The sequence below is a fragment of the Pararge aegeria genome, chromosome 16, assembly GCF_905163445.1.
Source record: "Pararge aegeria chromosome 16, ilParAegt1.1, whole genome shotgun sequence".
Taxonomy (NCBI): domain Eukaryota; kingdom Metazoa; phylum Arthropoda; class Insecta; order Lepidoptera; family Nymphalidae; genus Pararge; species Pararge aegeria.
The window spans coordinates 2,323,211-2,345,932 of NC_053195.1; the positions used below are offsets into that span (position 1 = coordinate 2,323,211).

General features: G+C 36.0%; 2 protein-coding genes across 5 annotated transcripts in view; one reads left to right on the forward strand and one right to left on the reverse strand.

Annotated features, from left to right (window-relative positions):
• Positions 1-226: 226 nt before the first annotated feature.
• LOC120630742 (facilitated trehalose transporter Tret1) overlaps positions 227-22,722 on the reverse strand; it is a 71,215-nt gene continuing 48,719 nt past the window's right edge. For 3 of the 4 annotated variants that reach the window (XM_039900040.1, XM_039900039.1, XM_039900041.1), the window contains exons 2-3: positions 4,587-4,701; positions 227-3,425 (exon numbers count right to left, since the gene is read on the reverse strand). In XM_039900040.1, coding sequence (XP_039755974.1) covers positions 2,062-3,425; positions 4,587-4,701 — 1,479 coding nt within the window. In that variant the 3' untranslated portion in view covers positions 227-2,061. Of the gene's footprint in view, positions 3,426-4,586; positions 4,702-6,223; positions 6,448-22,722 lie in introns of those variants that run through there. The other variant, XM_039900038.1, reaches the window with a different exon arrangement.
• LOC120630744 (protein ALP1-like) lies at positions 8,163-10,391 on the forward strand. The gene is made up of 2 exons (XM_039900042.1): positions 8,163-8,614; positions 9,414-10,391. Exons 1-2 carry the CDS (start codon positions 8,316-8,318, stop codon positions 10,297-10,299), a joined length of 1,185 nt encoding a protein of 394 aa, XP_039755976.1. The 5' UTR covers positions 8,163-8,315; the 3' UTR covers positions 10,300-10,391.

Consider the following 22,722-nt stretch of genomic DNA (forward strand, 5'->3'; position numbering starts at 1 on the left):
AAATTCTCCACGAATCAGAGCTTTAAAGAATGGAGACAGGTAATATTTTACTCTGTCATTAGGTTAAATATTATATTAATTGCGATAATTGAATAAGTAAGACCTTTCAATTGAAAACATAGGTGTAACAAGCAATAAGCAATTTCGTCAAACTCTGAAAAGGGCTAAGGTAAGAATTCCTGGGCAAACCGATCTTAGTGGAATTGTTGTGGAAAAAAACAACATATGAAATTATAAAATTACATTTATCACTCTATCAAAGTTATACTTATAACAACATTATTTACAATGAATTCTACTATATTATATGACAAATAAATTTACCATATATTGCACCAATATAAAAAATATATAAGTTATAGTGTTACAATATTTACTTTCTCTATGGATAATCAAATTCTGAGTGATATGATTGTATAATTTCTGAACGACAAGTGTTGTCAACTAATCCATGAAAAAAGATATTTTTTTATGTGTAAATCAATTATATTACGCCAATAAATGTAAAACAAGGGTGCAGGGGGTTTTTCACAGACCATTTATTTTTCTTTAAATGCATGGCAAACTAAATCCTGTTATAAAAACAATACCTACTAATAAATAAAACTATTTTTGCTACATACAAAATTAACATTTGCTTGGAATAAACACTTATTTATTAAAACATTCACTACAAACGACAACAGCCTTACTTTATCTACATGTTTAATAAATATGGCAATATTTTATCTGTCATAGAAATCTTACTATGTGACAACTTTGTACATCGAAATAGGTAAAATTGTTTATTTAAATATATATAAATATAAAGTATTTATTAAAATTACATTCATTTATTAGATAGATTATAAATAATATTATTAAAAGACTTAATATCTAGTAATATCAATATATCGATTGGACATGTCAAACTTTTAAAACAAATAGCTGCCATGAGCACTTCATTGTATTTTATGAATAAATAAAATTTGTCTAAAAAGTCACGCCAGTGAAATTAGATGAAAAATGTAAACAAACAGACCGACATGATGATAGTTAGTTGGTATCTCTGACTATCTATTGCGCATATAATTTTGACACAATTTGTCTACATTTATTATCTTGTCTCGTTGGCCTTCCTTAGACTACAATTTACGCGTCACGAAAGTTGGACCGGAGTTGTTGGTCGTACCTTCCTTTTTAAGTCATGTTTATGAATTGGTAGAATAGTTATGAAGTGCTATGCACATGGCATAAAGCACGTGCGATACTATGGAGTATTTTTGACAATAGTTCTACTTGGTAATTCAAACTTTCGTGACGTGTAATGCATTATTTTACACTACTACTAAAACATTGACGTACCAATAAATCCGATAAAATCTTTGGTAAAGGAGCAGTAACTATTTGCTTAAGAAGCATTATGTGACACCAAAGATAACTAGATACAGCCAACCATAGACTATCAATACTGATCACCAAGTTGCGCTGTAGACAAAGCCATAAACCAATTGGACACAATCGACAAAAAATACTGAGATTTTATTTTTCAATTAAAATAATCAATCTGTTCATATTATTAATGTGATAAATCTATCAAGGTACTGGGTAGCCATTAATTAATTAAAAGGACAATTCTTGTAGCGTGGTTGGGAAAATAGGAGCGTAAAACTCTTGAGCGTTTAACTTTAGGTCACTCTACTGACCACACTAGACCAGACCTGATAAAGCTGACCCAAACTGTCCAGTATACTGGCATATCGATATTAACTAAATAAATTTCAGTTTAGCGTGTAGGTTAAGAAAGGTACACACGATCCAGCGCAAACTTTATGCATATAAACTGTTTGTAGCTAATAAATTTGTTATCATTACGTTTTTTATATCACTTTATTATGTGTAATTCACTTGTAGACTATAAAACTTTATCGACAATTCTACGTCACTTGTATGCGTGGGTGGGAGAGTGCGAAACATTTGCTGCACTGTTCCAACACTTTATGACGCAGTCTGCAGCGACACATAGCGAACAGTTCCCTGAGACAGTGTCTTTATAAAAAATTCTTTATCAGTCTCTATGATTTACATCTTTGCATCAACGTTTGTGATTGTCTGTGGCTCTGCGCCCAGCATCAATTGAATTTCGTCGGCGCTCTTTCCCTTCGTCTCAGGTACAACGAAGAATATAAACACGAAACCTATAAGCATTATTCCCGCGAATATCCAGAACACTTGGCCGGATCCTATAAGGGTATTCAAAGAGTTGAATGTGCTGGTAACAGTGAAGCTGAGCAACCAGTTGAAGGTACCAGCGGTCGATCCAACAAACGCCTTGATGTCGATAAGACATAGCTCCCCAGCCATCATCCAAGGAATGGGACCGAAACCGATAGAAAACGCAATAATAAACAGAGACAATGACAGCAACGGAAGCCACGAAATAGCAGCTACTATTGACGAATTTTCACCATGAGTGTCCTTCAAGAAGAAGAAAACTCCTAAAGCAGTTGAACATAAGCACATGACCAATGCTGAGAACAATAAAAGAATACGTCTACCCAGTTTGTCGACTACCAAACTTGAAGTAAAAGTTGCTATTACTTGAATTACTCCAATAATTATGGTAGCAATTGCAGCTGGTATCGTTGCCCCTGCACTGTCGAAGATCGAGGAAGTATTGAAGATTACAGCGTTAATCCCAGACAGCTGTTGGAACAACATCAAGGCGTAGCAAATCAAGAGCGCTTTTAGAGCAGTCTTCTTTGTTATCGCGGATGCAAAGGAAATGGGCTGACTTTTGGCTAAATCAGCTTTAAGTTGTAGATTATTCAATTCGCTATCAACATCGTAGTTCCTTCCACGCAACCTGATTAGAGCGTCTTTTGCCTCGTCCGATCTACCTTTAACGACTAAAAAGCTTGGACTTTCGGGCATGAAGAAGAACACTAAACCAAATATAATCGGGATCAATGTACATAGGATGTTGAATACAAAAACGCTTGTGTAACTACCCACAGCGTAGGCAAAGAGTATACCAACAGTTATCATCAATTGGAAGAAACTTCCCAAGGTCCCTCGTATTGAGTCTTGAGCGATTTCACTGTTATAAGCTGGCGCGGTGACGCAAAAGGCACCTCCCGCTATACCAGTAATAAACCTCCCAGCCATCAGCATACCGACACTCGTCGCGAAAGTTATAAGTAACCAGCCTAAAGTGAACGGTATGACAAGTAACAGCATGGTTTTCTTCCGGCCTATGGCGTCCATGACAAGGCCTATGGGGAAGCAAACGGCAGCGGCTCCCAAATTTATGAGGGAGGATATCCAGTCGCCCTGGGCTTGTGAGACTTCGAAATCGTACTCGCTGGTGTTGTTCTGGGTTATTTTGAAGATAACTGGCGAAGACCATCCCAGCATGGCACCGGCTGCTAATGCGCCGAGGGTAGCTGGAAAAATTAAAAGCAAAATTAAAAATCTGGTTAATATCTTTATATAGAAAGACTTAGATTAAAATTAAAATTTTATGTAGGTATGTGGTTACAGAGACGAGCAAGAGCTGGATTTACCGTTAACGCGCCCATCCTTCTTATTGTCACTAATATGAGATTTGATACGATCGTTAAAGCCCGCTTACTCACATTGGAAAATAATGGTTTGCCTATGCCCTAAACCCACTCCATTTTAATAAATCTGTAATTTGCCTCTACTAAGTTCAGCTTATGATAACTTAAATGATAGCGTAACCCAACCAGACGTACTATAACTGTCTGTATGATAGCCCAATTAAGGCATGACTTTCTTAAGGTAACCTTTAATGCAGTAATTGAAGCTATATTTTACTGCAGAAAAGCCATCAATCTAGGCGCTATGCTTTTTCATAATTTCGGATATACCAAAGTAGATAACCTCCTGAAGGTTTCTAACACCGTCACCGGGGGATGGAGCGATTGCGAAACCTACCAGGAGATGATACCCATGGTTCGAGGGCTTTGGGTCACTTTGGTAGGATGGTTAAAAAGGTATTTTTAAGTTACAACAATGTATCTTTTTTTTTTTTTCATGATCATGCCTAACGGAGTGCAATGTCTAGGATCACTTTTTCATTATAGCGTTTGAGTTAGTCAAATTTTACGAGGTTCTATATAAAACTGGATGTTTTGTCTACAACACTTTTTTTCCACTACAAGTTAGCCTTAACTACAATCTCACCAGCTGGTAAGTTAAACCCCAATTGGTTAGTGACTTCAGTAAAATAAGTTTATTACTGTTTATTTTACCTTTCAATTGTTCATATCTATTATATATGTGAAGGTGTGTCTGTCTATTTATACATTAATAAAAGATGCTGAACAAGCTGATGAACATAGGAATAGGATCTTATCTGTGGAACCAATCTAGAGTGTTTTAGAAAACTAAACTTTTAGCTCCTCCACCATACTCAGTGTGGTGCTACAAAGTTACAACAATATTGAAGCAATAGCTTACAGAGAAAATACTTATAAGTATGACACAGCAAATGGTTCCTGGGGTATTATAAAAAAACCATAAAACCTTGATTGTTTAAAATTAGTGGCAAAAAATATTACCAATATGTTTTATGTAAATACCTGATAATGCTGCAATGTACTGTGGTAGCTTCCTCCCTGAGTCATCTCTAGGCTCCACCAATTGCGACTGCGACACTCCCACCTCCGCCATCGCACCGTTATTGCCTCCTGCTTGCTGGAAATAAAGAAAAAATAATGTAAATATAAGGTGATCTACAGGGATATCATTAGCGTGATCTAATTTCTTTATTTAAGTGGAAATATTGTCCCAGGAGTAAATAATCTCAAAGTCAAGACTTCAGTAATAGATACGCAATCACACTGAAAAGGCTAAATGGATCTGGATGAAATTTAGCACAGATATATTATATAGACTATTGTTTCAAGTAGCAATTCATTATTGTTACTATTTTTTATGGTAGATAAAGCAGCTTTTGCTGATGCTCGAGTGACGCTCAGTTCTATAGTCATCTCTAGTGATCCTACGATCACAAGAACTGAGCGATCCAGACTATTCTTGTACCAATCCAGTAAACCTTCATCCTCAGGCAAGGCATTCGGGTATTATAACGCTATTGCTAATTAAGTGCTTGGAGGGAATAGATGATGCCTACGGAAATCCAAGTTTGAGATGCGCCTCTTAGTACAGTAAATACATACAGTTCCTGCAGGATAGATTTGTTTTTGTTTTTCAAAGCAAGACATGTTTTTTGCTTCATGGGAAAGTAGGTCAGAAAATAACATAAGCATACAAATCAATATTTACACGCAAACAAGTTCCAGGGACAACCAGACCAGAACTAAATTACTTATTAAATAAAATAAATGATAATGAGTTGCATTTTATTAAAAACATACTGTTGCTTGTTAAGAGTGTCACTTCAAACATTTCACTTCACACTTCACACACTTCAACATTTGATTAGTTATGTATTCCCAGATCCTGTAGATTCATATCTCTATTTATAAATGCAATGTGGCCCACTACAGGGAACAAGTCTCTTATCACAATGAGAAGGGTTTAGGCTGTTGCCCACTACACTGGCGTAGTGCAGATTGGTATACTCCACACATCTTTGAGATCACTATGGGGAACTCTCAGGCATGCATGTTTCCTCACAATGTTTTCCTTTATCATTGAAATAAGTGATATGTTAATTGCTTAAAACACACATAACTTAAAAAAGTTCCTAACCACTATGCTATCACTGCTGTACTTTAATATTCCCAAAGCCTAAATACTCAAATTATCTCGAAAACCAGTGTGCCCGATCTAATAGGGAGGGGTCAGTGTTAATCAGAAGGGGTTTTGCGGCCATGCTACATTTCATAATTTTAATACTACTAATAAGCATAACGCAACATATATTTCGAAAAAAAAAATATTTTATTTCATAGCTAAGCATAGCTTTAAAATTAAAAACATCCAATGCTCACATTGAGACCAATGGCATTTGAGGAATAATAATGTTTAATTATGAAAGTAACTGTTGTTAGCGAAGAAAGATCTGTAGCTTGGAACATCATTTGCTTGGCTTTTTATCAAGGAATGATAAAAGCAGTAGGTACAATTTTTTTTATGGACTTTTTATCTCAAGATCATTCGTATCGCATAATACGACGTACAGTGTAGGTAAATCAGAATGTAATTAAAAAGGAAACCATTGTTCAACATTATAAAAACACAACACACAAACCTCTTCATTTTGACTCGGACCAGGTATCGCCGGAAGCAATGGATCGGTTTCGGAACTGTCATGTCTATTACGACGATATAAAGAAGAGCGCATTATGGAGGACTTAATTCACATCCAGTAATTAAAAAGCCTTGGCTAAAAAATAACTAAGGATCATAACATTGGCATTGTTTGAATGCGAAACTTATTAGAAAACGCAATAAAAACACGTCTTCCTTACATTAACTGTCAGTGTCAAGTGTCACTTTGTCAGTGTAACAGTGACATTGACAGGTTTAAGTCAGTTCAACATCTGAAACATGAAATTATCAATTTTTGTAGCTGTAAAATGCTATGTATAATCTTATCTTTTTATATTAATGATATCACAATATATAAAAGCAATTCTGAGATAAACGGATCATAAAATCCAAAAAATTACTGATTTTTTTTTCGTTCCTTTCGCACAGATTGTTAAACGTTGTAACGCCTTTTAATTTTTTAATAGCAAAACTTCAAAACATAGAAGCTTGCCGCCATACACTTGTGTTCTTAAAAAGAGGATCGATCCGTTTTTTCTAAAATCGACTTGCGCGTGGACTATATTTATGAATTTTAAATGTACCTTGGCACACAAAATCAATTCGAGATATTTATATAATTATAACATAACTACCTGATGCCCGTGACTTTAAGTAATATTTATGATTTTTGTAGATCGAAGAAAAAAAGCAACAAAAAAAAATGTTCAAATCTGTTGTTTTCATAATTTATCGTTAGATTACAAACAGAAGGAAACACACTTTTGAGGCCAATTTTATAAACAAAGGTCCAAAGATGAAAAAACCCTTCATGATTTTTTAGATAGATTACACGATGCATTCCTATGTTAGGAATATCATAAGGAGTTCTTGTTTGAACAAAAATATCTATACCAGCGCAATGAAGACTTCCGACCAATCATCGGACCATAGAATGTACATTTTTCTCGAATAATATAATTACCTAACGGAACTTCGATTTCTATAATTTTGCTCGGAGGATCAAACACAAAACATTTAAAATTGTTCTGAGAGATCTAAGTTAAATCCATCGTGAATATAGATAGTTCAGAACTTCGGACGCGCCTTGTCCGTTGATGGAAACCGTTTCCACGCTCAGTTTTCGCGCTCAACTCTACCGACATCGGCAGTTGCTAATCAGTGATAGATATCCGGTCAGCTCCATACATTTGACGGCCGATTGGCGCAGTGGGCAGCGGGTCGCTTGCTGTTTCCAAGGCCGTGGGTTCGATTCCCACAACTGGAAAGTGTTTGTGATGAATATGACGCTGTCGAGGTATGCATTTTGTACGAGGAAGACCGGTTGGCAACTAGTCGTAAAAAATGACATATTCGGGAATTGAGTGTCGTAAGAAATCGGGGTAAGTAAAACAAGTAAGTAGGTAGACCACAGATTCATTATTACCACAGTTTATTACCTACCGAAAATTAACATAACGAAATACCAACCGAATTGTAGTTACAATGTTTAATTTGTCGTGTAGGTAATCAAGCGAGTTCTGTGCGACGAAGCATGTTACCATAATTACATGTCTCTGTACAATTTAATGATAACGTGTACAACGCACGTGTCTTGTTTACAAATAACTAGCTAAAGGCACCACAGAAAGTCTAAATAAATAAACTACCTTATGTTTCCTTCATGTGGTACCTAGTTACACTTTTCTTTTAGTTGTACTTTCTTTGATGTTTACTGCAACTAGTTTAAAAAAAAAACTACTTATAATATATCGTAATAGTATGGGTTTATTAGGTACGTAATTGTTGATTTAAGAATTTCTATTTCAGTGGTTTGTATACGCTTTGCTAGTAAAATTTTTGCTCTTGTGTTCGTTGCCTGCCCGAGAGAGCATTAGACAGTTCGTTAAATGTGACACCATTTAACGAACTGTCTAAGGGCCGCCGTACACGGACTGCTCGAGCAGTTAGCGGCTGAGTGAAATACACGGACCGCTCGAGCGGTCGGCGTCGACTGCTTGAGCTGTCGGTTGTTGACTGCTCGAGCTACGACTCAACTGCTCGAGCAGTTGATTTTCTACCACAGTCGAGTCATGGATTCTGACGAGGAAGCACTGCTTTTGCTGCTCCTGCTCAGGCGGAGACGACGGCGGCGACGTCAAAAGAGAAAATTTTGGGTTCATCCAATTTTGCAATTAAGAGAACAACGTGGACAATTCCATCATTTGTTTATGGAACTTAGAAGTGATGAAGAAAAATTTTTCAACTATTTTAGAATGTCAAAGTCTTCGTTTGATGAATTGTATAATATACTAAAGTCTCACATTAAACGGGAAGACACAATTATGAGGAGAAGTATCGAACCTGAAGAAAGACTAGCAGTAACATTGAGGTAAGAAAAATATATAGTAATTATTAAAATTTTTATTCATTAAAAATATTGGAAATTACATCATCGGACATTACAGAACATGATGAAAGGTCTTCAAATTGAGAATTTTGGTCATCAGCCATTGATGTAGAGGGGCCGGTTGCTGATCTAGAGGGACCAGGCACTGATGTAGAGGTAGAGGGGCCAGTATTATAACCCCATGGTCCACGATAATCATTAAACGATGAATATCCCCTGTCACCATAACTCGAAGGATATGTGTGATTTGTCATCCCTTTAAAGTATTTCACTACGTTAAGTATTTCGGTCTTAGCATCTAATTTATAATGCTCATTAATTTTTTTGAATTCGCCAACTAATGATAGTAAAAACAATTTATCTTCATCTTCATTATCAATGCGCGAATTCTGCGTTTTTTCATCTAAACGTTTGGATAATTTTTCAATTAAGACGTTCTCATCTGTGATTTTAGTAGTTAATTTTCTTTTGTTTCTTTCTCTGGGTATTTTATTTTGACCATTTTCGGTTTCTCCGGACGTAATTTCAGTGTGCTCACTCTCTTGTAAACTATTTGTTTTGTCGGGTCTATCTTCTATTATTGCCTTTAAAAAAGACATCTGCTGATAATATGCATATGGCCGAATGTTGAGGGCTGCTGAACCACTCTTTGGTTTAATTTTTTTAGCATATCTGGTGTATCCATCTCTTAATGTTTTCCATTTTTTCTGTATTAACATGGCTGTAACAACAAAAAAATATAAGTTAGTATAATTGATTGATTTATAAATATGTTTTACAGGTATTTGGCAACTGGATGTACATTTATGGATTTGCAATATAGTTTTAGAATAGCATCAACAACAATAGGTAAGATAGTGAGGGATGTTTGCAGAAATATATGGATACATATGAAGGATATGTGTATGGAACAACTAACTAAAGATAAATGGAAAGACATAATAAATGGTTTCAAAAAAAATGCTCAGTTTCCGAACTGCCTCGGTGCCGTTGATGGCAAACATATTAGAATAATACAACCCGCGCAAAGTGGATCGTCATATTATAACTATAAAAATTATTTTTCGATAATACTTCTAGCAGTATGTGATAGTAATCATATGTTCACTTTCGTGGATATAGGCTCATATGGAAGGCACGCTGACTCGACTATTTTCGAAGAGAGTTGTCTATATAAAATGTTACAAGAAAAAAAGTTAAATATACCTCCACCTTCTGCAATATCACAAAATGGACCGTTATTACCGAATGTGTTTATTGGGGATGAAGCGTTTAGCTTGCAGGAAAATTTAATGCGTCCATATGGTGGCAAGAATTTACCAGAGAAAAAAAAAATTTTTAACTATCGGTTATCACGTGCGAGGCGATATATTGAATGCACGTTTGGCATATTAGCTAATAAATGGCGGATCTTTCATAGACCACTCAACGTCAACGTTGATTTCGCAGTGGATATAGTAAAATCATCGTGTGTTCTTCACAACTACGTAAAACAACGAGATGGAAATAAATTTGAGGATACGTTTGAGGGTCTTCCTTATTCTATAATACATTCAACCCAGCAAGTTCGTCCAGGTGGACCTATGTTAACAACAATCCGTGAAGAATTTGCTAATTACTTTGTGAGCGAAGAAGGCAAACTAGATTGGCAATGGAATATGATATAAATCAAAAGGGCGCCGTCCGTATAACATAGCCTCTGTATTCTTTTAAATATTAAAAATATAATAAGAAGCAAAACAACTATTATATTGTTACCAGTCTGTTTTTTAATAATAAATAAAATAATAAATGTGTGTGTTAAATGACTGACTTTTTTGTCATGTGCCGCTTGGTCAGATACATCATCTCAGACTCATTATTTAGAACCCATTTTGAGAACCAAGCTCATTCTTTGCAGTAAAGATAACTACACAATATTTAATTTCGATATTCAGTAAAAAAATGGTTACAGCTCTATTATAAAAAAAAAAAAGACTGAGAACGTAACTGTTTTTGGAACGTTTCGCAACAATTATAAATTGCATGATACTATGAAGTAAGCGCAAAAAGAATACTCGCGATATATTCTTTCATATTATTTAACGTCCCAAAAAAATTTACGTATTTTTTAAAACACTGTATGTAATTGATTTTTATTTTTTTGTATCTTTCATTTTTGTTCCAAGTTACTTTCTATGGTCTTGCACAAATGTCAAAACGGGCCTATTACATTTTTCCGACTATAGGTATGTTTGAGTTGGACACTAATCACTGTAAATTACTGTATGGTATAAAGATAATATCCATGTAAAGTCGACATTTAACATTTCTATGGAGTATTTATGACGTGTTTTCGACCTTGACTTTGACTTAGCCACACCGCATCAAAATACTCATTCAAGTTATTTAAGTATGTTCGATTTTGAACCCTGTTCCCACGCATAAAGAACTGTATTGTCTTGGAAAAGTAGCCACGAGAGCAATTTAACATGATTGCTGTAAACTGAATAGAAAAACCACATACCTACGTAATTCCTATCTACTTATCTACTGTAATCTGTTGTACAAATTAAACTTGTAGCTTCATGAATATTTGTACCTAACTGCCTCACGACTTCGTTTTAGGTCCTTAGGTTTCCTCAGAATACTGGAGTTGTCAAGTTTGAATGTTCAAAATGCTTTGTTTTTTTTACAGTAATAACTGAGGGACCTAGCAGACCTGGGCCATGCAGTGCCTGATTAAGCAAGCGCTGGGCCCGTTGCAAATTCTTAAAAGAGTCTATGATCTGCTATGGGTTCTTAAGTATAAAGTAGTAAATATACAATTCAATACTCTTCTTCTTCTTTTCTTCTTTCTCTAGGCTTGTCTCCGCACTTGGTCGGCCGGAACCTTCCGTTGTACGTAGTGCCACTGGCACAGCTCCCCGCTGGGTCACTCCAGCCAGCCGAGCTCTTTCCAGAAGCTTCGCAGGCCGCCCAGGTCGCCAAGTGAATTCAATACTCAATACGTAGGTATCTTAAATTCGTGTAAATGTATCTTAAACACAATACGTTTTTGCTATCTATAGGTTACAATTTTGTGGGTAATTAATAGTGTGGTAAATTACAATAGGCGACGTCTATGCGTGTGTGTGTGCGTGTATGTGACTGTCAGTCAGTCCGTCAGTCAGTCAGGCAGAGATGAGCGGTATTAAATATACGGGGCCCACTAACGCGCGGGGCTCGTAGCAATGGCTACTCTCGCTACGTGGTTAATCTGGCACTGGGCCCATTGTAAGGAAAACCATCGCCTATAAACAGGGCATGCAAGGAACATGTCCAGCAACGTGCCGCCCTGTGAACTTAAACATGAGATTAAGGGGTTAAGGCTCGTGTGCTTGTAGCTACACCGGCAACCACGCCCTTCAGACCGGAACACAGCATTGCAACAATGCTGCTTAGCGGCAGAAATAAACATAGTTTTGTAAAATAAATAAATAAATATACTACGACAATGCACACATCGCCATCTAGTTCGCAAAGTAAGCGTAGCTTGTGTTACGGGTACTAAGATGACTGATGATAATTATGAGGCAGTTTGGGAATTTATTGTTTCTGAATTTTCCCTGGTCTTGTCTGGTGGGAGACTTTGGCCGTGGCTAGTTACCACCCTAACGACAAAGACGTGCCGCTAAGCGATTTAGTGTTCCGGTGCGATGTCGTGTAGTAACCGATTAGGGGGTATGACTAGCATAAAAAATAAATAAAAAATCAGCATATTGTTGTAATAAATCTACAAGTACGTTTAAAAAGATAATAAATAATTTATGATACGTAGGCAGGTATTAGGTACGTATTAGAGATTATAATAAATTAATATTCGGCTCTTAACGCTCAAAGAGAATTACTGTGGATATACTAGGAATATCTTATACTTCAAATAAGAAAAGATTTTCAGTGCAACACATGCCATAATGTCATTGCGACTATTGCAATTTTGTTATTGGCTGAGTTGTTGTTTTTAAAATATAAGTATAAAAACCTTATAAACTTTTTAATATAAAGTTCGTTTATCTAATATTAAACATATTTTCCCCAAAGAGTCTTAATATAAGCTCTTGAATGTAGTAAATAATAGTTGTTACCCGCGATTTTAGCCCACGTTTATAAAGATTGTTTTACAACTCCCGTGGGAACAGTTTCTGAGACAAAAAGTAGCATAATAATATGTAACTCTCCGTCCTTTCAACTAACTCAAAGCCAAAAATCAAGTGGATTGATTGCTCAGCTAGGACTTAAAAGACAACCAAACACACAGCAAAAAAAAAGACAAATACAAAAGAAACTATTTGGCGGCTTTACAGCTACATATTGATCTCTTCCAGGCAACCAAAGGCGTATTAAGAAAATGCTAATAATTTGCAAACAAAAGCACCAAAAAAAATAATAAGTCGTTAAAAAAACAACATTGTACTGGATAGAAGCAGGCGTTACTTTGCGGAAATCCATGATATATTATCAAAATTAAGCTTAATTTGCTATACTCCGCGAAAAGCAGGAGAATCTGTGTGGTGTAATTTATAATTTCTTCAATCCTTATACCACCACACAGATTCTCCTGCTTTTCGCGGAGTATAGCAAATTAAGCTTAATTTTGATAATATAACATCGTACTGGATCAAAATTACAATGCTCTTTGCTACCTTGAAGTTAACGGCTCACTCTAAACAAGGTAAATATTAATTAGGTATTGTTTTCATCAGGTGAGATCATGATTAATAATGATGACAAGTTTATTCTAGTTCGTCTACTCCTAATCCAGACTGCGATGGTGACCTATGTGATTCTATGTAGTTTGGGAATAACGAAAAACGGTAACGGTAAGAATACGGTACCATCATCGACATCATCATATCTACCCATTACCGGCCCACTACAGCACGGCTAGCATGGTGGCTATTATCGCCCCGGGGAAAGGATAAAAGTGTATCTTATCCCACAGCTTTATCAACTCTCAGAGTACAAGTGGAAATAATTTCCAAATAATTATGTGTATAAAATATAGGTATAAATGAATAAATATACTACGATAATACACACATCGCCATCTAGTCCCAAAGTAAGCGTAGCTTGTGTTATGCGTACTAAGATAACTGATGAATAATTTTTATGAATAATATACATAAATACTTATAATATATAGATAAACACCCAGACACTGAAAAACACTCATGTTCATCACACAAATATTGTCCAGTTGTGGGAATCGAACCCACCGGCCTTGGACTCAGAAAGCAGGGTCGCTGCCCACTGCGCCAATCGGCCGTCATTGTAGGGATAAAATCCTCCTATTCTATGTGTTTCAGCAGGGCTAGCACAGGCAGGGGACAAAAAATTATATCTCCCGGTTGTATCTCCTGACAGGGGATATAATTAAAGTGTCCACCTGCTAAAGCAAGAGAACATGGATTAAGAGAAGTTTACCGCCGTTTATTACACATATTCGGATATTATTTCAGTTTGTGCGCCAGTGCTCTGAGAGTTGATAAAGCTGTGGGAGAAGATAAATTTATATCCTTTCCTCGGGGTATATAATTTTTATCTCCTGCCTGTTCTGGCACTGCTGGGCACGGGTCTCAATGTGAAGGGTTTAAGCCTTAGTACACCACGCAGGCTCAGTGCGGATTGGTGGACTCCACACGCCTCTAAAAACATTATGGAGAACGCTAAGGCATGTAGGTTTCTTCACGATGTTTTTCCTTCACCGTTAAAGTAATATTTTCAAACGCCCATAACTTAGAAAGGTTAGAGGTGCGTGCTGGGTTTCGAACTCGACCCCTCCTCGGTAAGTAAAGCCGAAGTCCTAACTACTAGGTTATCACCACTTCCGAGAATACAGTACACGCACACATCCAAACTAATATTATAAATGCGAAAGTGTTTTGTTTGTCCCATCAATAACACAACAACAGAGTAACAGTTGTGCACTAAAGGTTTTGTATCATGGAAGTAACCTGTATCTCTATAAGTGACTGAAAAACAAAGTTTATCACGCGGTCGCTAATCAAAAAAGCATAGAAACGTAGCTTATAACTACCATACATATCTCAAAAACAAGTATTTTAAGATAAACGTTTTTTTCAAAATTTTCAATTGTACTTAATTGTTTTAATACAAAACGTCACATTTTCAAACTTCATTTATTTCAAGTAGACCTAGTTTATGAGCACTTTTGAAACGTCGAGTCAGTTTGTTTGTAGATTCTACCGAGAAGAGCCGACCAGAAACTCAGTAGATTGCTCTTTTTGAACATCATCTTATAACAATTTTAAGCACCACAAAAACAACTCAGGTTTTTGTGGTGGCCACTCACAAACCACCTACTCGACAAAGAAAGGAAATATGACTTTCGAAGTCTTCCATCCAGTTTAGTTTTTTTAATCCTTGACCATGTAGAAAAGAAGAACCTGAGGCTCTTGTCTGTAATTACACCGGAAACCACGGCCTTCAGACTGGAACACATCAAGCCGGCAGGAACCAGTCAAATAAGCATGGCACTAGTATTCCCTCAGACGAGCTGTAAGGGTATTTATTTGCTTGCGAATCTACTAGTAAATGAAGAATTTCTACCTAAGAATTTATTTTATATACCTACCATAGCATAGCCACGGAGACTCGAAGGTGGTGGGCGAAATGAAGAGGATGTGGCCATCGAGTTCGGTATGCTCATGAACAAATTAGCAGTCAACATACCAGCTGCTAACGATGGGCTTACCGGAAACACTCCGATCGCTATACCGGTGTTCATACGCGAGGGAAACATGGTTCATGCCGTCTAAATAATTTAACTCTAAAAGGGAATTCAGTATACCGAAAATTAAAACACTTATCTTACCTCCATTATTCATAGAAATGCCGTAATGTTTGGGGTCTTTATAATTATCCGTTTTTTTTTAATTTTAAAGATTATCGTCCTTAATGAAAGCAATGGTGAGGTCTAAGTTGGGGCACGCTTGCCTACAAAACGCCTATTCACTCTTGTCTTGAAGGCATTCAGGTTGTACATGGCAGGAAACACCGATATATAATGATGGCAATGTTTATTCGTAACATCATCATATGAACCAATTACCGGCCCACTACAGGGCACGGGTCTCCTCCCAAAATGAGAAGGGGCCGTAGTCCACCACGCTGGCCCAGTGCGGATTGGTGGACTCCACGTACCGATGAGCACATTATGTAGAACTCTTAGGCATGCAGGTTTCCTCACGATGTTTTCCTTCAACTTCGAAGCAAGATATATTTTTTATTACTTAAAACGCACATAACTTTTAAGTGGGAGTTGCTTGCTGGGATTTGAACTCGGTCCCCGAAAGTTAAGTCGAGTCGAGTCTCACTGCACTATTACCGCTTCGCTTTTTTGCTCGAATGTGAATCTATAATATGACCGCAACGCTCGAAATGATTGAATACTTTGGATGCGTTTTTTACTAAACGTAGTAAAAAATTTTTTGTGGTACCATTTTCCTCAAAAAACACTAGACTGATTTTAACACGGTTTTACGGTGCATTATATTAAGAATAATCTCAGAGCATGTTCCTATATATAGTTTAATAGTAACTTATTAAGTCAACGGTTAAACCAATAAACGTTAGGGTGATTTGCTTGTATTTTTGAGTTTTTACTTGACCTTAACGATCACGTTATATATGAAAGACCTCGTCTGAAATTCATAATCAATTTTACCCAAAAATTTCAGAACCTAGATTGAATTTAGTAGTGGAAGAGTAGGCTGTATACCGCGGACGGGTGCCTAGTGTGACAGCTTTTACCTACTTTTACTTATTAGATCGCGGGAAATTGGACTGCGACTTGTATGACATCGAGGCGCGCCATCTAGTTACTGGGAAACCTTACTGTCACTAGATGGCGCTCTTTCGAAAACATACAAATCGTAGTTAACTATCACGGTATCGAATAAGTAAACGTAGGTAGAAAATCACACACTTGGGTCGCTGTGATTCACCAGTAACCACACGATCTAAATAGCGATGCTTCGAAAGGTTAGGCATTTTACATTTATATGAACAATGTGGTAATTTCTTAAACTGTAAAAAAAAAACACTGAACCTAGATTCGATTGTAACACACGATATTTTCGAGTAGATAGACACTTGATTCTGTCCAAAGAATTGCGAAATCTTTGGACAAATGTCACGTTTTATCAACTGCAAGTCAAGATATCCAGTCAGATTAATCTTTTCCGATAAAGTTTCAGATGTATTTACTTAACCTGTACCTACTTTATTGTTTTCGTCACTAAATTCCGAGATAAGTTTCAGATAAATTTAAACAGCACCCATAGAAACAGTCCTGTTTACCAATTTTGCTTTTTGACTCATTTCAAATTAAAATGTCGTATGTAGATAAAAAGGGATGACCTTGGAATTTGGTAGGGAGATATAAAATAGAAATACCAAAAATGCGGATTAAAAAACATTAAAATAGGTACATCTTTACATCACGATGACAACTAAATTCAATATTTCATGCCAACTTTAATAGATTTAATCTGGTAAAGCTGAAACTTTTTGAAGACTGCATAATGTCATCATCGTTATTATCAACCTATTATATACTACAAAGTACAAGTCAGAATAAGAAGGGTTTAGGCCGTAGTCCACCAAGCTGGCCAAGTGCGGATTAGTAGACTTCACACGCCTTTGAGAACGTTATGGAGAACTCTCAGGCATGCAGGTTTCTTCGCGATGTTTTTAAAAATGGCCCGGCACCGGGCGTCGTACTTCGTCCCCCGGGATGGGAGCCGAAGCTATATCTAGTAGATAAAATATTTTTTATCTATTTATTAACAGGTTTTTAAGCGTGGTCGCTATTTTGGAAAAAAAAATGGCGGACAGACAATTGTAAATATCCTTTTTTATATTATATTTATATTGGTAGTTAATTATTTATTTGTTTGTATTTAGTTACAAGTATTGTTTTATATATATATTTTTTCTAAAAAAAACAAATACTGAAAATATTTAGGTGGTGCATATAGCACCATATTATTTTATATATTATATTATATTATTTTCGTTTTCTTCGCCTTTATTTGCCTGGAAGAAATCGCTATGAAGCAATAAGGCCCACAAATTGTATACGTTGTTATGTTAAACCTACCTACTTTTTTTATGTACTATTTGTTGTGTGCAATAAAAGTATATTAATTCATTAAATTTTGTAATCCCTTTGACAGATTTACGTTTGGAAGGTTTGACGTTTAATCCTCTTTATAAAATGTCAGATTTACCATTACGTGGATGAGATTTAAATCAAACTTATCGGTGAACAAACAACCTATGCTTTAACCTATTTATTTTTAACATCTTACTGTGTACCAAATGGGTTTTATTTACATTCCGTAATTTGTTTTATTGCCTTTCTCAGTATAAATATTTATCAAGTTACTATACTTCATATTGTAGTAAACAGGCGGTGCACCGTTTTTATGTCGATCGCAATCTATTTTATCTATTTTAATAATGCTGATGCAAACCTCATTAGAACCCTAATCCCTCCACTATACACTTGTGGAATAAACACTTCATTGTTTATTGTTCTACGTAAACACCGCGGGCTTTACAAGTAAACAAGCCATGACGTCGGAATAGCTGTCATATTTTATACCATTTCTTCACTCACACGACCCTTGGGGTGTAGGTAAACTTGATCGGGGCAGAGCTGTCCCGTTCGTGGATGCTAGCCGCCTAGCGTGAATACGCTAGGGTCCCTGGATGTGGGCCGAGCATTGGCACAGGTGAAAATAATGTCCAAATAATAAGCCGGGGTAAACTTCTCCTATTCCATGTTCCCGTGCTTTAGCAGGTGGACACGTTAATTATATACCTTGTCAGGGGATATAATCGGAGGATATAATTCTCCTGCCTCTGCTAGCCCTGCTGTAGGGCTGGATGCGCGCCACGAGAGTTATTATCTCGTCAATCACGGTAGAAAAAATACGGGTAAAGGGCTGAGAAGATAATTATCGCGTAGTGCGCATCCTAGCCCTCAAAAGTATATCCTGCCTTTGCTAGCCTAGCAACTAGCTAGCGTGAAAAAATGCTGCATAACTAAGTATTCCAACATGATGCCAGGGTCATATGTATTGTAAGGACTTTATTTCTTGGACTTGGTACAACTTTCAAAAATGGTGGTTGAATTCCTCGATATAAGGTTGCTTGGAAGCCCACCCGTCCGGTTTCACCTATCGCAAACCAGAATAATTATTGCGTTTATGAAATGTTGATCTTTAAAAGATAGGTAAACTGCTGAATTACGCTAAGTCAATAGTAATGGCTCGATATATTTAACCTAAAGGTATTCCTAATCGGTTTCTAAGCGTCATCGTACCAGAACAAAAATTCGCTTGGGATACCTATTTATGTTTGTTTATATGCACCTGTTTGTTGCCTGCATGGCCAGCCAGACAATTATCTCCTCGGAAAAAGGATAAAAAATTGTCTTCTCCCATAGCTTTATCAATTCTCAGAGCATTGGCGCACGAACGGAAATAATAACCAAATAATGTAATGTGTAATAATAAACAGGGATGAACTTCTCCTATTCTATTTTCCTGTGCTTAAGGTAAGGACACGTTAATTATATCCCCTGTCAGGGGATATATTCGGGGGATATAATTTTTGTCTCCGGCTGGTGCTAGCCCTGCTGGAAGAGATTGTATTATTTAACTTTTGTAAACCGCCAAATTGTATACTTTTCGTTAAATTTTTATTTACAACTTTTCTATATACAGTTTATGTGGTGTACAATGAAATTCATTCATTCATTCATTCATAAAGCCTAGTGATATTGCCCGAAGTTGCAGTCCGTCAACCCTGGCCTAAGTACCAGATATGTGTGGTATTTGTTTTCACACGTTGTTATTTTCTACGCCCATTGTTCACTCAATAATGACTTAGTGATAAATGAAGTAACTAAACACTCGTAATATTTATCATTTTAAGCATTAGATTAAGATTAGTTGAGCACTTGTTATGTAATACGACTGTTTGATAAGCCGAAGTGATATAAAGGATACCTCAAGTTTTAAGTATCATACAATCTGTTATAACTACATAATCGTATTTCAAATAATATTATACCTATGCTGAACTTCATTTTGTTACTTATGCTCTAGTATGACAACAACAACACTTTGTACATGCACTAAAGCACTGCCTACCTACCCTTAATTTTTTGTAGGACTGTCGAAGGACTTTTCCATTTTATGCGATCTTCCTTATTTATGCATACCCTGGTCAGAAATCCTGTGCACGTCACTGGATGAAAAGGACCTATAGTCCATTTTTAACCTCCGATGCAAAAACGACGGGGTGTTAAAGTATGATGTGTATGTATGCGTGTGTCCGTGCGTCTGTCTGTGGCATCATATTATCCGAACGGATGAACCGATTTTGATTTTGTTCGTTTTATTTGAAAGGTAAATAATAATAAATATACTACGACAATATCACACATCGCCATCTAGCCCCAAAGTAAGCGTTGCTTGTAAGATGACTGATGAATATTTTTAAGAATGAATAAACATAAATACTTATAAAATACAGATAAACATCCAGACACTGAAAAACATTCATGTTCACCACAGTAACATTTTCGAGTTGTGGGAATAGAACCCACGGCCAATCGGCCGCAAAATAGGTGAATAAGTCGAGAATGTTCTTTGCTATATTTAATGAAAATCGATCCAACATAATATATCAAATAAAAGGGCTTGGTTTTTTATCTCACTTGTTGATTTTTTATCCCACAAAGTGGCAGGATGTTGTAGGAAAAATAATGTTTAAGCCAACCTTACTGCAATCAAATGAAACTGTAGAAAAGTTAATGAATATCCATACACATACACATATTATAAATTCGAAATAGTGTTATTTGTTTATTTTTCCTTATTTTACGCCCTAGTTAAGCAACCATTCTACTTGATTTTTGGCAAAGGGATATATTACAAGAACAGAGAGTAACATAGGTAGGTACTTTTTATCCCAGTAAAACAAACGGTTCCCACGGTTTTTGTTAAAAAACCGTAATAGACACGGACGAAGAATGTGGGCAACAGCTAGGTCATTATAAAACAAACCCTGGTTTGTAAACTTTTAACAAATAAGGAATATCTATGAATTGCGAGCACATCTTTCCTCAATCTACGAATATCATCAAAAGATAAATGTGTTTGTAATATGGATTAGAAAAAACCGGAAATATTAGCATTTATTTATTATTATTAATTATAATGGCCAAAAGCCAAATACACTAATTAAAATAGATAAAATAAAAAAAAATGCTACAGTAACACATTAAACAGTAGATAAGGTAAATAAGAATATGTAAAAAATTCCGTCGTAAGTAAGACGCTAAAGATATAACTAGAAAAGTCGTAACTTTACATTGTAGAATTAATGTTTTCTGTCATAACATCGAAGGTAAAGTCCAATCGCGTAATTTATTATTACGATTCAAGCGAACAGTCTTGGACAATGAATAAATATGTGTGTGTGAGGAAAATATGATTTCAATCGCACTTTGTTATCAAAATTACAGTTTTTATTATACAAGACAAGGAATCTAATTTCAGGACAGACTGGTTTCTTGGTACGCTGTCGTATCATTGAATCCTGAAGCGAGTCTAAAACATTGTTGTTTATATATTACAACTTTACAAGTTAGCACTTGACGGCAGTCTCACCTGGCGGTAAGTTAATGTTAATAAAGCAGTCTAAGATGAGTGTGGCAGTTATATTATGACATCATACCGGAAATCTGAATCGCTTGGCGACAGGTGTAATAGTAAGATTATGAAAATTAAGCTTCATTTGCTATACTCCGCTAAAAGCAGGAGAATGATTTTGGTGAAATTATAAATAACACCAAACAGATTTCAACTTCAATCTTTAGTCTCCACACCAAACAGATCTTCGGCAATGTACCCTCTACGCACGTTTCGCTCTGAAAACGGAGTCATCCTCAGGAGATATTGACTTTACAATGAATAATCTATATATATAAAAGAAAGTTGTGTTAGTTACACCATTTATAACTCAAGAAAGGTTGGGCCAATTTTAATATTATTTGATTTTTTGGATTCCTCTAAGACCGGAATAGGATAATAAGTATTAAAATATAACATTCATGAAAAAAAAAATGATCCGCGGTACGAAGTTCCCCGGGACAGCTAGTTGTACAAATTGCAAATTGAGCTTAATTTTCATAAAATATCATGAATTCCATCAGTAATGTTCGTTTAAGATCTTTGTAAGCAGGTAATCGATGAAATTGCTTTTACGTTTTTTGGCGCGCAGATAGTGAGAATGTACGTGATGTTCCTACATGCAAAATAATATATCGATATAATTATTTTGTTTTCAATAACACATACAAAGTTGATTATATTGAATATACTTAAAAACTCTAACATAATTATATTTTTATCAAGTCAAAACTGGTAAAGTGTGAGTCGCACGTATACAGTGGATTTCATATTCAATTAGGTATAGCTGTATGTATGCAACGTCGAACATTTTTTGGCGATAAAATGATTGATTTGTCACGGAGTACGAACTTATTAAATAACTAGCTTAAGCTGTTTGAAGCTCTGCGTTTCTTTTGTTTTCTTTAAAAAAACAAACACGATAGGATGGTTTGATTAAGTTACAGGTTTTTTTTTCATATTGATGTATTTTTTTTAGGGAAGATAGATTTGTTCCCCGGGCGTCTAACAAAGCCAACAGCAGGGACATGGCTTGGTGGTTTTTAGTTTGGGTATTACCACCTTTAGAGGGGTGAGTCGCACCTAGCCCCCGTCTTGTCCAAGGGTCGGAGGTAACAAAAAAGCTTTTCCACCACGCAAAAAAAAAAAAACGAGATCGATTTGACGCCCACTTTTTACGAAACTGACCCACGATAGGTTAGTACCTACCTACTAAAGAAAAGTTTACTTATATATCTTTTATTAATTATACAGATAATTATTATCATTGATTGATATGAAATTTAGGGATTTTACAGCAATGACGATAGTAACATATTAAATCAATGTTTTTCAGAC